General features: G+C 44.2%; 1 protein-coding gene across 3 annotated transcripts in view; it reads right to left on the minus strand.

Moving 5' to 3' along the window:
- Nucleotides 1–4,115: 4,115 nt before the first annotated feature.
- The window catches only part of SYK (spleen associated tyrosine kinase), a 35,827-nt gene continuing 27,485 nt past the window's right edge, over nucleotides 4,116–12,457 (minus strand). For all 3 annotated transcript variants that reach the window (XM_082242334.1, XM_082242332.1, XM_082242333.1), the window contains 7 exons: nucleotides 11,879–11,993; nucleotides 10,538–10,709; nucleotides 8,496–8,705; nucleotides 7,728–7,914; nucleotides 6,615–6,755; nucleotides 5,801–5,913; nucleotides 4,116–4,680 (listed from right to left, as the gene is read on the minus strand). In XM_082242334.1, coding sequence (XP_082098460.1) covers nucleotides 4,608–4,680; nucleotides 5,801–5,913; nucleotides 6,615–6,755; nucleotides 7,728–7,914; nucleotides 8,496–8,705; nucleotides 10,538–10,709; nucleotides 11,879–11,993 — 1,011 coding nt within the window. In that variant the 3' untranslated portion in view covers nucleotides 4,116–4,607. The remainder of the gene's footprint in view (nucleotides 4,681–5,800; nucleotides 5,914–6,614; nucleotides 6,756–7,727; nucleotides 7,915–8,495; nucleotides 8,706–10,537; nucleotides 10,710–11,878; nucleotides 11,994–12,457) is intronic.

Consider the following 12,457-nt stretch of genomic DNA (forward strand, 5'->3'; position numbering starts at 1 on the left):
CAGCATTCCCACAGAACCACAATAGATATAAATCAGGCATAGGCAAACTCGGCCCTCCAGATGTTTTGGGACTACAATTCCCACCATCCCTGACCACTGGTCCTGTTAGCTAGGGATGATAGGAGTCGTAGTCCCAAAACATCTGGAGGGCCGAGTTTGCCTGTTCCTGATATAGATGTCCCTGGGCAAATGAAAGTGACATTTCCTGATGACTGGACTTCCAGTTACCTTGCCCGCACTCCCCAATCTACATCACTCACAGATTTCTATGAGCCACAGGCAGGGCTTGTATGAACCACAAAATTCATACAAGGAAGGGCTATCACCACAGTCCTAATACAACTCCCACCACCATCCGTGGAATTTCTCGTGATATAAACTAGCCCTGAACAAAGGCACTGAGAAACCAGACCAAGGAAAACAAACAGCCAGGAAAAATGGAATAAACAGATGTTTGTTTTTCAAAATCAAAATGTAGACCATATGAAATAATATAAGAGAAGCATTTTCTGTACATAAATAGGCAATGAAAATAGAAGTTCATTTTTTAAAAAAACTGTTTTAAAAAAGTCATTTTGCATTCATAGGACCTAGTGCTAAGATTTCTGAATCTGATTGTTTGGCATTAGTTTACATTCTGCAGCATTGCTTGATTACAAAGAGATATTCCATTTTTTAAATGTCATGATCCTTTCTATTTGTTGCATTTGAGGTGCTGAAAAGACTCAACGGTTGTACCGTTGCTCATAGGGGAGTTCCTGCAGTCCCATGATCATTTTGGTTGCTGGTCTTCAGGGACACAATTAAGGCAACAAAACCACTTCAGAAAGCTCAGTGGAAGGCTGTGGAATGGATCCAGGACTGTTTAGGAGCAGTGCGTATGCTCAAGACAGTAAATCTAGGGGCCCTTCAGGGTGGTAGGGGATGGAAATTCAGGGGTGCGCCTTCCGCCAGCCAGCTTCTTGTAGCAATAATGCAGGCTATGAGGGCTTATTTAAAATGCGACAAACTATGCATGGGGACCAATGAAAGGATTCCTGCATAGTGGGTGCTAAAGCTGAAGGCTCTTGCTGCATTCCTTGGTTCAAGTCACATCTAAGCTTCTCCATGCAAGCAAATCCTGAGATGCGCAGTGCTCACCTGGAGATTCTGAGGGGCAGCAGAAGTCTTTCAAAAGGTGATGCCCATCAACTCCTGTGTCTTCCCATGGAAGTACTTTTCAGCAGCCTACAAGATGGGACAGTCACACTGGATTGGTGGCTACAGCCTGCAGATACCAGTTAAGATTAGTTGCACTGTTGGTGGCTAGTTCGTGTATTTTATTTACAGTGGTACCTCAGGTTACATATGCTTCAGGTTACATATGCTTCAGGTTCATAGGCGCCGACTCCATGGGGCTTGAGGGGGCCCGAGCCCCCTCAAAAATTCGTTTGGGGGGGCTCAGCCCCCCCAATAATCTCGGGCGGCGGTGGGCGCGTCCGCGGCTTTTATAGGGCGCCCGGCGCACACCAGCTCGATAACGGGCACCGGCGCGGCGGGGGGCGCCGGGGGAGGGGGGCGGCCGGCCTGTCTCCTTGGCAACCCCATTGAGCAGCGCCGGCTCCCCCGGGAGGGCCATCCCCCGCGCCGCCGATCGCCAACACCGCCGACGCTGTGGCTGCCCGAGCCCGAGCCTGAGCCTGAGCCCGAGCCGAAGCCCGAGCCTGAGCCGAAGCCCGAACCCGAGCCCGTCAGTCAGTCAGGAAGGAAGGAAGGAGAAATGGGGAGGGAGACGAGGGAGGAAAATTGCGCGCAGGGTGAAGAAAGGAGAAGGGCGAACGAGACGAGCTTCCAACCCAAAAAAGGGCTGGAAGACTGGGAGGATGAAGGATCGGGAAAGAAAGTGACGCCTTCCCCGCCCGCGACGTCGCCCGCTTGTCATTGGCAGCGCAGCGGGCGCCCAGAGGGGCTGGGCACCGGCGCAGGGCCGCTCCGCAGCCGCGGAGGACAGCTGCGCGGCTAGCAAGGTGTGCCGCGTAGAGCGTGGCCCTTGTGTGGCCCGGTGGCCAGGCAAGCTCGGGCGGGGACCCCCATGCGAATCTAAGACGGGAGAAGAGGGCAGAGCAAAGGGGGTCCCTTCCCCAACCTCCGGCTCCGAGACTTCCCTGCGCCCCAGAAAAGCGAAAGGATTTTCTCTTCTTCTTTTTTTATAAATATTTTATTAAGTTTTCAAATACAAAGTTAGAAACATACACTGAAGAAAAAAGTAAAAGAACAAGAAAAAGAAAAAAAGAAAAAGAAGAAAAGAAAACCAACCATTCAACACATTTTTTATATAACTAACTGGACTTCCTCGCATCTCCCTTACCCTGCATTCTTTATAATAAAGATATCAGCAAATTATTACCTTGTTTCGTACCTTATTTTGTACTTTTCAAATACTATACCTCTAAATTTAACATACTTTTCATCAGTTACTTATATCTTAAATTAAACATAGTATTACCTTAGATTTTGACCTTTTCTTACTTAAAATATAATTTCCTGTTTCCCAAATCTAATTGCTGAAGTATAGTTTCCGAATCGTGTAAATTTTTAACATTCATACAACTTATATTGTTTTTGTAAATAGTCCTTAAATTTTTTCCAGTCCTCTTCCGTTGTTTCTTCTCCCAAATCTCGGATTCTGCCAGTCATTTCAGCCAGTTCCATGTAGTCCATCAATTGCGTCTGCCACTCTTCCAGTGTGGGCAAATCTTGTGTCTTCCAATATTTTGCGATAAGTATTCTTGCTGCTGTAGTTGCATACATAAAGAAAGTTCTATCCTTCTTTAACACTTTCTGGCCAACAATGCCCAAGAGGAAGGCCTCAGGTTTCTTGGGAAAGGTATACTTAAATACCTTTTTTAACTCATTATAGATCATTTCCCAGAAGGCCTTCACTTTTGGAAAAGTCCACCAGAGGTGAAAGAATGTCCCTTCAGCCTCCTTACATTTCCAACATTTATTATCAGACAGGTGATATATTTTTGCAAGCTTGACTGGGGTCATGTACCACCTATAAATCATTTTCATAATATTTTCCTTCAAGGCATTACATGCCGTGAATTTCATTCCGGTGGTCCATAACCTTTCCCAGTCCTCAAACATGATGTTATACCCAATATCCTGAGCCCATTTTATCATGGCTGATTTGACTGTCTCATCCTGAGTGATTTTCTCTTCAACCTGCCCTCCATCCTCTTGCAGAAAACTCTTTGCCTGCCCTGCCCGTATCTCGTTTTTGCTTTTTAATTCCACACACGCACCCTTCGGACTTCGTGGCAATCGGGCGCGTGGGTGCGTTTCCTAAGAGAGTGAGGACCCCCGCCTCCTCCCCACCTGCTCCCTCGCCAGCCAGCCAGCCGCGCGCCCTAGCCGGAGAGCCCCGGCCGTCCCCGTCGCGCAATCGGCTGGATCTCCCTTCAGCAGGCCGTGCTCACAACTCCCAGCAGCGGATCTCCGGCTCAGCTGAAGAATCCGGCAACAAGCCCCCTCCTCCCCAATCGCTCAGCCGAAATACGCTCCAAAACCCCCCAGATAGGCCGCCGGCCGCCAAGTCTAGTGGCGCCCTGAGCGAGGGTCTCTCCCCAACACCGCCACCTCGAACTGCGTTCTCCCGGCTACCCGAGCGAACCAGCGGCAGGACCCCGGTATGGGCCCCCCCAATATTTTTTATAAGTCGGCGCCCCTGTTCAGGTTACAGACTCCGCTAACCCAGAAACAGTACCTCGGGTTAAGAACTTTGCTTCAGGATGAGAACAGAAATCGTGCAGTAGCGGCGCAGGAGGCCCCATTAGCTAAAGTGGTGCTTCAGGTTAAGAACAGTTTCAGGTTAAGAACAGACCTCCAGAACGAATTAAGTTTTTAACCTGAGGTACCACTGTATTTTGTTACTGTGAAAATTATAGTTCATTTTTTAAAATGTATACTCAGAAGTCAATTAACAAGAATCACTGCTTAAGTATTTCCTTAGGTATTGCAGCCTTAAGTTATATAGATCAAGAAAGAGGGTGTGATTAGGCTGCTGTTGTGGAACATAGCCTACAGAATAATTAGATTTCCGTGTTCAATAGGACTTAACAGTGAGGAAGAAGTACTAGCAGAGGCCAAAGCAAGGCTCTTGTTTAGCACATGAACAACACACTTCTGCATTTTGCATTGGCAAACACAGTTTTAAGGCTGAAATCGGCTACTTGAAGCAGGCTCAGGACTCGGTTCTGGTCCAAAATCAATCCCTGTGTTGACTATCCCAAGGAAAGGTTATGAAAGTGGCAGTATCAAATAAGGCACTGAATACCTCTTAATAGCATTACGGGTATTCTACTGAGAGCAGGAAAAGTGTGTGGGGACAGTCTGCTCGGTTCTCCAGCATTCTTACCAGTCCAACAGCATCAATAGGTTAAAAGCATAATTAATATCCAAAGAACAAATGCAACCCCACTTGGAAAACAATTCCTGCAGAAATGCTCTGAAAAGCTGCAAAGGCATTTGTACAGCAGAACTCTTTTCACTGGAGAGCATCTTCTTTCTTCATATTTGCCTCCTGCATGGTGTCTCCATTTACAGCCATTCAGTACACAGTGCCCTTATTGTGCCATGTCATAGTAGAAATTGCGCAGCCTGAACTCCACTGCAGAAAATCCTGGCCGATCATCGACGCTGTAAAAGAAAGACATTTCATTTTTGTTATAGGCACACACATCCTTTGCTCTCTCCTCATTTAAGTCCCAGATGGGCAATTTCCAGCCATCATAAGTGGAGATGGGTTTTGACCACATGTGCAGGTAATGCCAGAAAATGTTGCTCCCCAGCAGTGTCAAGAAGGTCCTGAGAGACACTAGGTGGAAGTTTGTAAGGGCAATACAGACATTTAGCCCCTAGTTCCAATAGCAATAAACAGCAAGCTGCTTTATACCAGATGAAGCAAGGGAATAACGGCTATGAGAAGAAATGTAGGTAGTTGAAGTAAAACTGCAATTCCTGGTTGCAGTGTGAATACAGAGTCTATCCCCTCCACAAAGGGGGTAGGCGCTCTCAAGGAGAACGAGGCTGGGAAGAATAAGCTATTTCTTGACCCTTCCTTGAAGACCACAAGCACAACTGGATCAGCAGCCAATAATGCTCCTTTGTCTTATACAACTTATCTCAGAGAGCGCAGAAAAGTACTTAAAGGGGCCCCTAGAACACCATCCCCTGGGGTTAGTTTGTTCTGGGTTCCCATGTGACAGAGAACATTTGCTAAGTGATCATCATCTAAGTACTCTACTGCAATAATTTAGGGCACCCTCATCACTGAAGGCTTTTCTGTTTGTGAGATGTGCTGAGAACATCACTGTACTTTTGAGGGTTGTTTTTTTTTAAAAAAATACACCCCTATGTATATTTTTAATCAATTTTTTCATGTTGCACAGCTCTTGTAGCCCAGTGTTCTGCTCAACAAGCTTTTGCCAGTCCGTGTCTGGAAAATGCTGTACCAGAAACAATCTGTTGCTATGTAGCTGTGCACCGTGGTTATAAGAAAGTTATCTCATCTAAAAGCTATATTGCAATTTGGCTTGCAGGGCATTACTTCTCATTTTCATCAAGAGGGCGGTAAGTAGGGCGACAATGATTGTTAATTCACATTTTATTCCTTTGGCTTGAAATGTTCCTTCAAGAGCAGTTTGCATCTTTTTATTTCATGGTTTAAAATGCAGAAAAAGTGAAGACAGAGTGGGGTGTGAAAAGCACAAGAAATCCAGTATTTTATCAGAAGAAACACAAATATGATGATGCTCACTCATATGTCCAGCATAATTTCATTAACTCATAGACCTCAGGTGGGCAGTTTTCTGGACATTCCATTCGCTCTCCTCTTTCAATCATCTGAGCAACCTCCCCACCTTTCATACCCTGCAACAGAATGAGAAAGGATTTACTTATTTTTGTCAAACTCAATTATTTAGGGACAAGTGACGCTCTGCAACAACATGGAGTGTAGAGTGCTCCTCTTCCTGGTTCCAGCATCTTTATTCTGCTCGTGCCCACACAACCAAGATCTGTTTCCTACCCGCCACAAGTCCATCAGCACTCTGTGCCCACTGAGCATCCTGAATCTGCATTTTGGGTTTTCAGTTGGGTAGGCATATTTGTGCTGAATCCCAGCTATACTAAATTCTGCGCTCAAGTCTAGAGCAGCTTTCTCTTCTATCCCTGGGGACATTTAAAAATAGATTGTTAGTGGGAACCAGGAAGAGACTGATCCAGACGAGATAGTTCTTTTTACATTCAGATATAGCTACATATATTTCTCTGTCCTCCTGTTCCAGCCACGCCATTCACCCTTCCCCTCACTTATCCCTTTATTTCTCCTCTCAATCTATCACTAGTCCATGTCACTGAGTTATTATAGGCCTGTTTGGGGTATCCCGCCCCCGTTCCCCCCCACAATTTTTTAATACTTGAGCATGCATCAGCATGACTCTGAGTCTGATAGTGGTAACATCTTGCGTTCCAGTGGTATGGTTTTGGCTACATAAGCACAAGCACAGGAAGACCTGAATCTGTATTAAAATATGGACGTTTAATGAAGGAAAGCAACATATAAAATGTACCTTGTATGGCTTTTGCCCATAGGAAAAAGCCTCCCACATTAAAACACCAAAACTCCAAACATCGCTCTTGCTCGAAAATTTGAAGAAGTTCATGCATTCTGGAGCATACCACTTGACTGGCCATTTCCCATAATGTTCTGCCTACAGTGGTGCCACACATAAAAGAGAATATTAGACCAATAAAATTAATAATAATAATAATTTATTATTTATACCCCGCCCATCTGGCTGGATTTCCCCAGCCACTCTGGGCTGCTTCCAACAAAACACTAAAATACAATATAACACAGCATACAGCAACAAGAGGAAGGAATTATGATTTTGCAGAGTTTCTAAAGTCCACCCTCTTTTGACACCATCAGAGGGGGAAGGTTAGTCACTGGTGGATCTAGTTTTCCCAGTACTGCATCATGTTGTGAGCCGATGATGTCACCAGTGTGTGTGTATGTGTACACTGATGTGTGGGCAACCTGCTAGAATCTACTGAGCACATACAGTGGTGCCCCGCAAGACGAATGCCTCGCAAGACGAAAAACTCACTAGACGAAAGGGTTTTGCGGTTTTTGAGCTGCTTCGCAAGACGAATTTCCCTATGGGCTTGCTTCACAAGACGAAAACGTCTTGCAAGTTTGTTTCCTTTTTCTTAACACCGTTAATACAGTTGCGACTTGACTTTGAGGAGCAACTCATAGAACGCGGTGTGGTAGCCTTTTTTGAGGTTTTTGGTGATTTTTGAAGCTTTTCCAAAACTTTTCCGACACCGTGCTTCGCAAGACGAAAAATTCGCTAGATGAAAAAACTTGCGGAACGAATTGATTTCGTCTTGCGAGGCACCACTGTATAACATAGCTGTACCTGCAGCCCCCAGGCCCCTGCCTTGCTCAGCTCCCAGCAGTGATGGCTTGCATGTTGTAAATAAAAGTAGTTTCAAGAGTGTATGTAGCAAAGAAAAGATTCCTTGCAGAGGCATGCCTGCTGCCCTGATCATGTTTTGTGTTGAAGGACAGCTAACAAATTTTAAACTACCATGACGGTGCATGCACATCACAGGAAGCTACAGTGACATCATGAGAAGAAATCTCAGTCGAGACAAGTTACAGGGTGAAATAGTACCTTGTAATAATCATTAGAACCAAGGGCTTTGGAAAGTCCAAAGTCACTGATTTTGGCATAATGTTGTGTGACCAGCAGTACGTTTCTCGCAGCTAAATCTCTGTGCACAAAGTTGTTCTCTTCCAAATATTTCATCCCCATGGAAACTTGATGAACCAGCTCAATGATATTCTTTTCTGCGACATCTCTGAAAAACCAGAACTAGTTTACTACTTTAGCAATTTGTAGTAAATTTTCATTCCTCATTATTCCATTCCACTTATTTTGCTGGTAATTAACTAGTTGTCCCCCCATGAGCTAAAAATCTGTTTCCAAGGGTTAGCAAACTATCCAGAAAATATTTTGACGGCATGTGTCCTTCTGCTTCCAGTCAGAATCAGACCCTTTGCTTTCATGTGAGGGAAATGTGGAGGGGGAACAAATATCTCATAACTAACTAAATACTTATGTTATCTAACTAACTAAATACTTATGCTAAATACATTATGTGCTTACACTTTCCAAGAATGAAGGGATCCCACCTCAAAGGGACCCATACTGGAGAACAAACAGTAACGATGCACTCAACTCTTTTAGAGGACATCTTCACCTTTTGGCTGAATTTCACAAATGTGGCGGGAAAGTAGAACTTATTTTTTTACAAACCAGTAGTAAATGTGCTCTTGGAAAAAAACAAAGCTTTGGAGAACTACTCAGCTAGTGATTAGTCCATCAGTTTTGCCTATTAACACACAATAATTCAATAAATAATACAGACGGCCAATTTACCTGTGTTTTATCAGATATTTATTCAAGGGGCCAAGTTCAGCCATTTCCATTACCAGCATCCAGGACTCGGCCTCACATATGCCTATCATTCGGACAATATACGGGTTATCCAGTTGTTGCATAACATTTGCTTCTCTCAGCAGTTCATCTTTTAAGGAGGGGTCGTTGCTTTCGTTCTTGAGAATTTTCACAGCCACTGTCTTCTTTCCCCTGAAAAGAAACCACCAGGAAGCCAACATTATATGAAGTGCTCAAAGTATTCTTGTCTGTTTGCCATGTGCTCAATCTATCCAGTTTCTGCTTCCAAATGCGGCTGCGTGCAGGAACAGGCAACATTGCATAATTCATGCACTATAAGTCCTTCTAAAAGCAAAAGCTATGAAGCAAAATATACGGGCACAAATATGGATGAAGGTTAATTGATTTCCTTCCCACTGATGGGGAAAAGGGAGCATTCTTGGGGGTGGATCGTTGTTGGTGGTATAAGCACTTAAATTGATATATTCTGGTCAAAGGCACAAGTTCTTGTTGTCAAAGAAGAAAAGGAAAGCTTTGCTGTTTGGTGCTCATGTATCAAAACAGGTCAAAGACCCAAAGTTATGAAAACATACTGTATTGTATTCAAGAAGCGTATTTAAAAGGAAATAAACATGACATGAATAGGGCAATGAGCAACACACACACGACGGAACATTGTTTGTTAGTCTGTTTCGACAAATGAATCTTTTGAGAACACATCCCAATGGAGTTAGGAGACAGCAAGGTTCTTGTGCCTTTAAAAGCAGGCAGAAATTCAGCAACTGAAGTCTTTTTTTTAGTATGGTAATACAATTATGGGGAAAGCTCCTCTAGTTCACATAAGATGCAGGTCAGACATTTTATTAATTTGGCCTGGTTCATCCATCCACCTTACCCCCAACAAAGGATAAAATTTGTACATGATACAAAATGTATACAAATACGTGCCTTCTTTTGTCACTGAGGCAGAGAATCTATGCAAACTAACTACTGATTTTCTTTAGGGAAAACAATTCATGGGATCACACATTAAAAGCTTTCGCTTTTTAAAATTACTGAGTGAAAAGGACTTTAATATACCCTTAACGTTAAAAAGGCCACCCCAAAATAAAACATTGTGGATTGTAGAAAAATAAATCATAGTTATTTTATGGAACATACTCTGGTGCCAAATCATCTTCTCTAACCTGGTGATCTGCAGCAGGCAAGGCTTATGGGAGGTGTTGTCTAAAATATCCAGAGGACAACAGTTGGGGTAGGCTGTGCACATGATGGAGGCATGGCAGTGCCACCCTCTTGGCACTGGAAGTGCTTCTGCTTGCTGCCACGGGGTGTAGGTGAGTTCAAGGGAGCTCTGAGATGGTGGTGTCAGTACACACACCTTCGGGATGCTAACCTGGAGCTCCCCCCTGAGCTGGCTGCCATACCCCACTCCATCCTGGACACCTGAACTACTGATACAGGTAAAGGTAAAGGTAAAGGAACCCTGGATGGTTAAGTCCAGTCAAATGGTGACTATGGGGTTGCAGCGCTCATCTTGCTTTCAGGCCGAGGGAGCTGGCATTTGTCCACAGACAGCTTTCCGGGTCATGTGGCCACCATGACGAAACCAATTCTGGCTCAATGGGACACCGTGATGGAAACCAGAATGCACATAACACCATTTACCTTCCCACCACAGCGGTACCTATTTATCTACTTGTACTGGCGTGATTTTGAACTGCTAGGTTGGCAGGAGCTGGGACAGAGCAACAGGAGCTCACCCCATCACGGGGCTTCGAACTGCCAACCTTCTGATCGGCAAGCCCAAGAGGCTCAGTGGTTTAGACCACAGCGCCACCTGCGTCCCTCTACTGATATAAGAAGGCAGGGTAGGTCCTTCTCTCTCATGGGTTTCTATTGATTGAGGCAAAGGAAGTCTGGTCCAGGGCTTAAGAACAGCGGTATCATCAAAGGAATAGGACAAATAAAATAAAATAAGTCAAGAGGGAAGGATGGTAAGATGACAGCATTTCAAAACTTACTTTTTCATTTCATAGGTGCCTTTTTTCACAGTGCCAAAATTACCAGAACCGAGTTCATGGTCTTCCAGGACCAGTAGATTTCGGTCCAGGGTAACATTTTTAGTTTTTATCTCTTCTGGGTCTGCATATGGACTCTCGTAGACCTCTGTGTCCATGGGCAACCTCTGATCACCTGGGTGTTGAACAGCAGAACAGGTTTAGCTTTTTCTGGCACACAAATGTTTCTGTGCTCCCTGCCGGTCAAATGTTAGTACTCTGCCTGCTTTCTCATCCATTTCACCTCCTATGTGGTGCAATATGCTAGCAACAATCCCTACCACTATTTGGCAAGCCTCTTTCATTTCCGGACTTCCCTCATTGATATCCAGTTCTGCAGCAATGACTTTTATGTCAAGTCCTCCTCCCAGACTCAATTTAGCTGCACTTCCATTGCCGACTAACTCCTACCTTATCCCACCTTCAGTTCCCATTTGTCAGCTTTTCTCTCCAATCTCCCCTTGCTGTGCTGCTTAACAGGCACCTGTTTGGCTTTCATCTAAATAATGGCTTTCCTAAAAATTCACACTGGCATCATGGGGTTTTGTACTTTTCTCAACAGAAGGGGTTCTGAGAGGAGCTGGGTTTCACTCAAAATGCTGTGTACCTTTTCAAGTAGCATACTCTCTCTCACACCCTTGCTAAACATTGCTAAACTGGAATTTATTTACAGTTTAGAAGAGAAAAGAAATGCCTTTCCATGGGTACCTGCCCTCACCAGTGACAAGGGCTGTACCAAATTGAAACAGGACATTTCTCAGTTTCTCTCTGAATTACCGGGTCAATTGCATGAATTTCTAGTTGCTGTTATTTCTCTCCAGCAATATCAGCATCTGAAAGTAGCGGTACTTAGAATCACCTTACAAATCTTACAATTTCAATTTGTAAACTGCTTGGAGATCCTTTTGATCAAGTCGTTTATGAATTTTCTAAGTCAGTAAGTAAGTACAGATAGCTGCAAAGATGTAGTTTGGTGACAAATATACCGTATTTTTCTGTGTATAAGACTAGGTTTTTCCGCTGGGTTAAATCTGAATCCCCCAAAATAGGGGACATCTTATACATGGGGGCGTCTTATAGACGGAAAAATACGGTACTTGTTCTAAATAGGAAAAGCGTTTCCAGGATTTTTTCTTTCTTTCAGAAAAAGGTTTCTGCATTATGAATGGTCACAATTACTCAGGGTTCTATCACTCTCCATGTTTAGTGCCTCAAATATTCCACAGAAAAGTCTGTCCAGTGCAAAATAAGAAGGAAACTTGGGGAACAACTATTATCAAAAGAGAACTGATTTCAATTGCCTACCTTGCTTTACACGTGGTGGCCCATAAGGGTTATCTGAGAAAGCGGCAGATGGTAATGATGTTGTTGATGTTCTAAAAGGTAATCCAGAATCATCATTCCGGACAGGTAAAGGTGGCTGTGGCACACAAACAGATTTTTCCATTAGTACATATTTGGGGTCTTAAAGAGAGCATGATAAGAAAAATTAAGCAATGAAAGATGTAGGCAATGAAAGCATGAGTAAAGAAAGCGAGCGAAGCTTACCTAAATCTTCAGATTGTTTCTTGCATATCTGTGTCAGCAAGGTAAGAGACATGCTGCTAAAGCAGAAAAGGATTCTGGCAAGTATTTCGGAGAACTTCCTGGTGAGGGAATTAACTACAGTGGTGCCCCGCAAGACGAACGCCTCGCAAGACGGAAAACCCGCTAGACGAAAGGGTTTTCTGTTTTGGAGGCGCTTCGCAAAACGAATTTCCCTATGGGGTTGCTTCGCAAGATGAAAAAATCTTGCGCGTCCCCGCGGGTTTTTTCCCGCTCCCCCCCTTTTCCTAAGCCGCCTATCAGCTGTTCCGCTGAAAAACCCGCTTAACAGCTGATCAC

The sequence above is a fragment of the Podarcis vaucheri genome (assembly GCF_965113315.1).
Source record: "Podarcis vaucheri genome assembly, contig: SUPER_11_unloc_1, whole genome shotgun sequence".
Taxonomy (NCBI): domain Eukaryota; kingdom Metazoa; phylum Chordata; class Lepidosauria; order Squamata; family Lacertidae; genus Podarcis; species Podarcis vaucheri.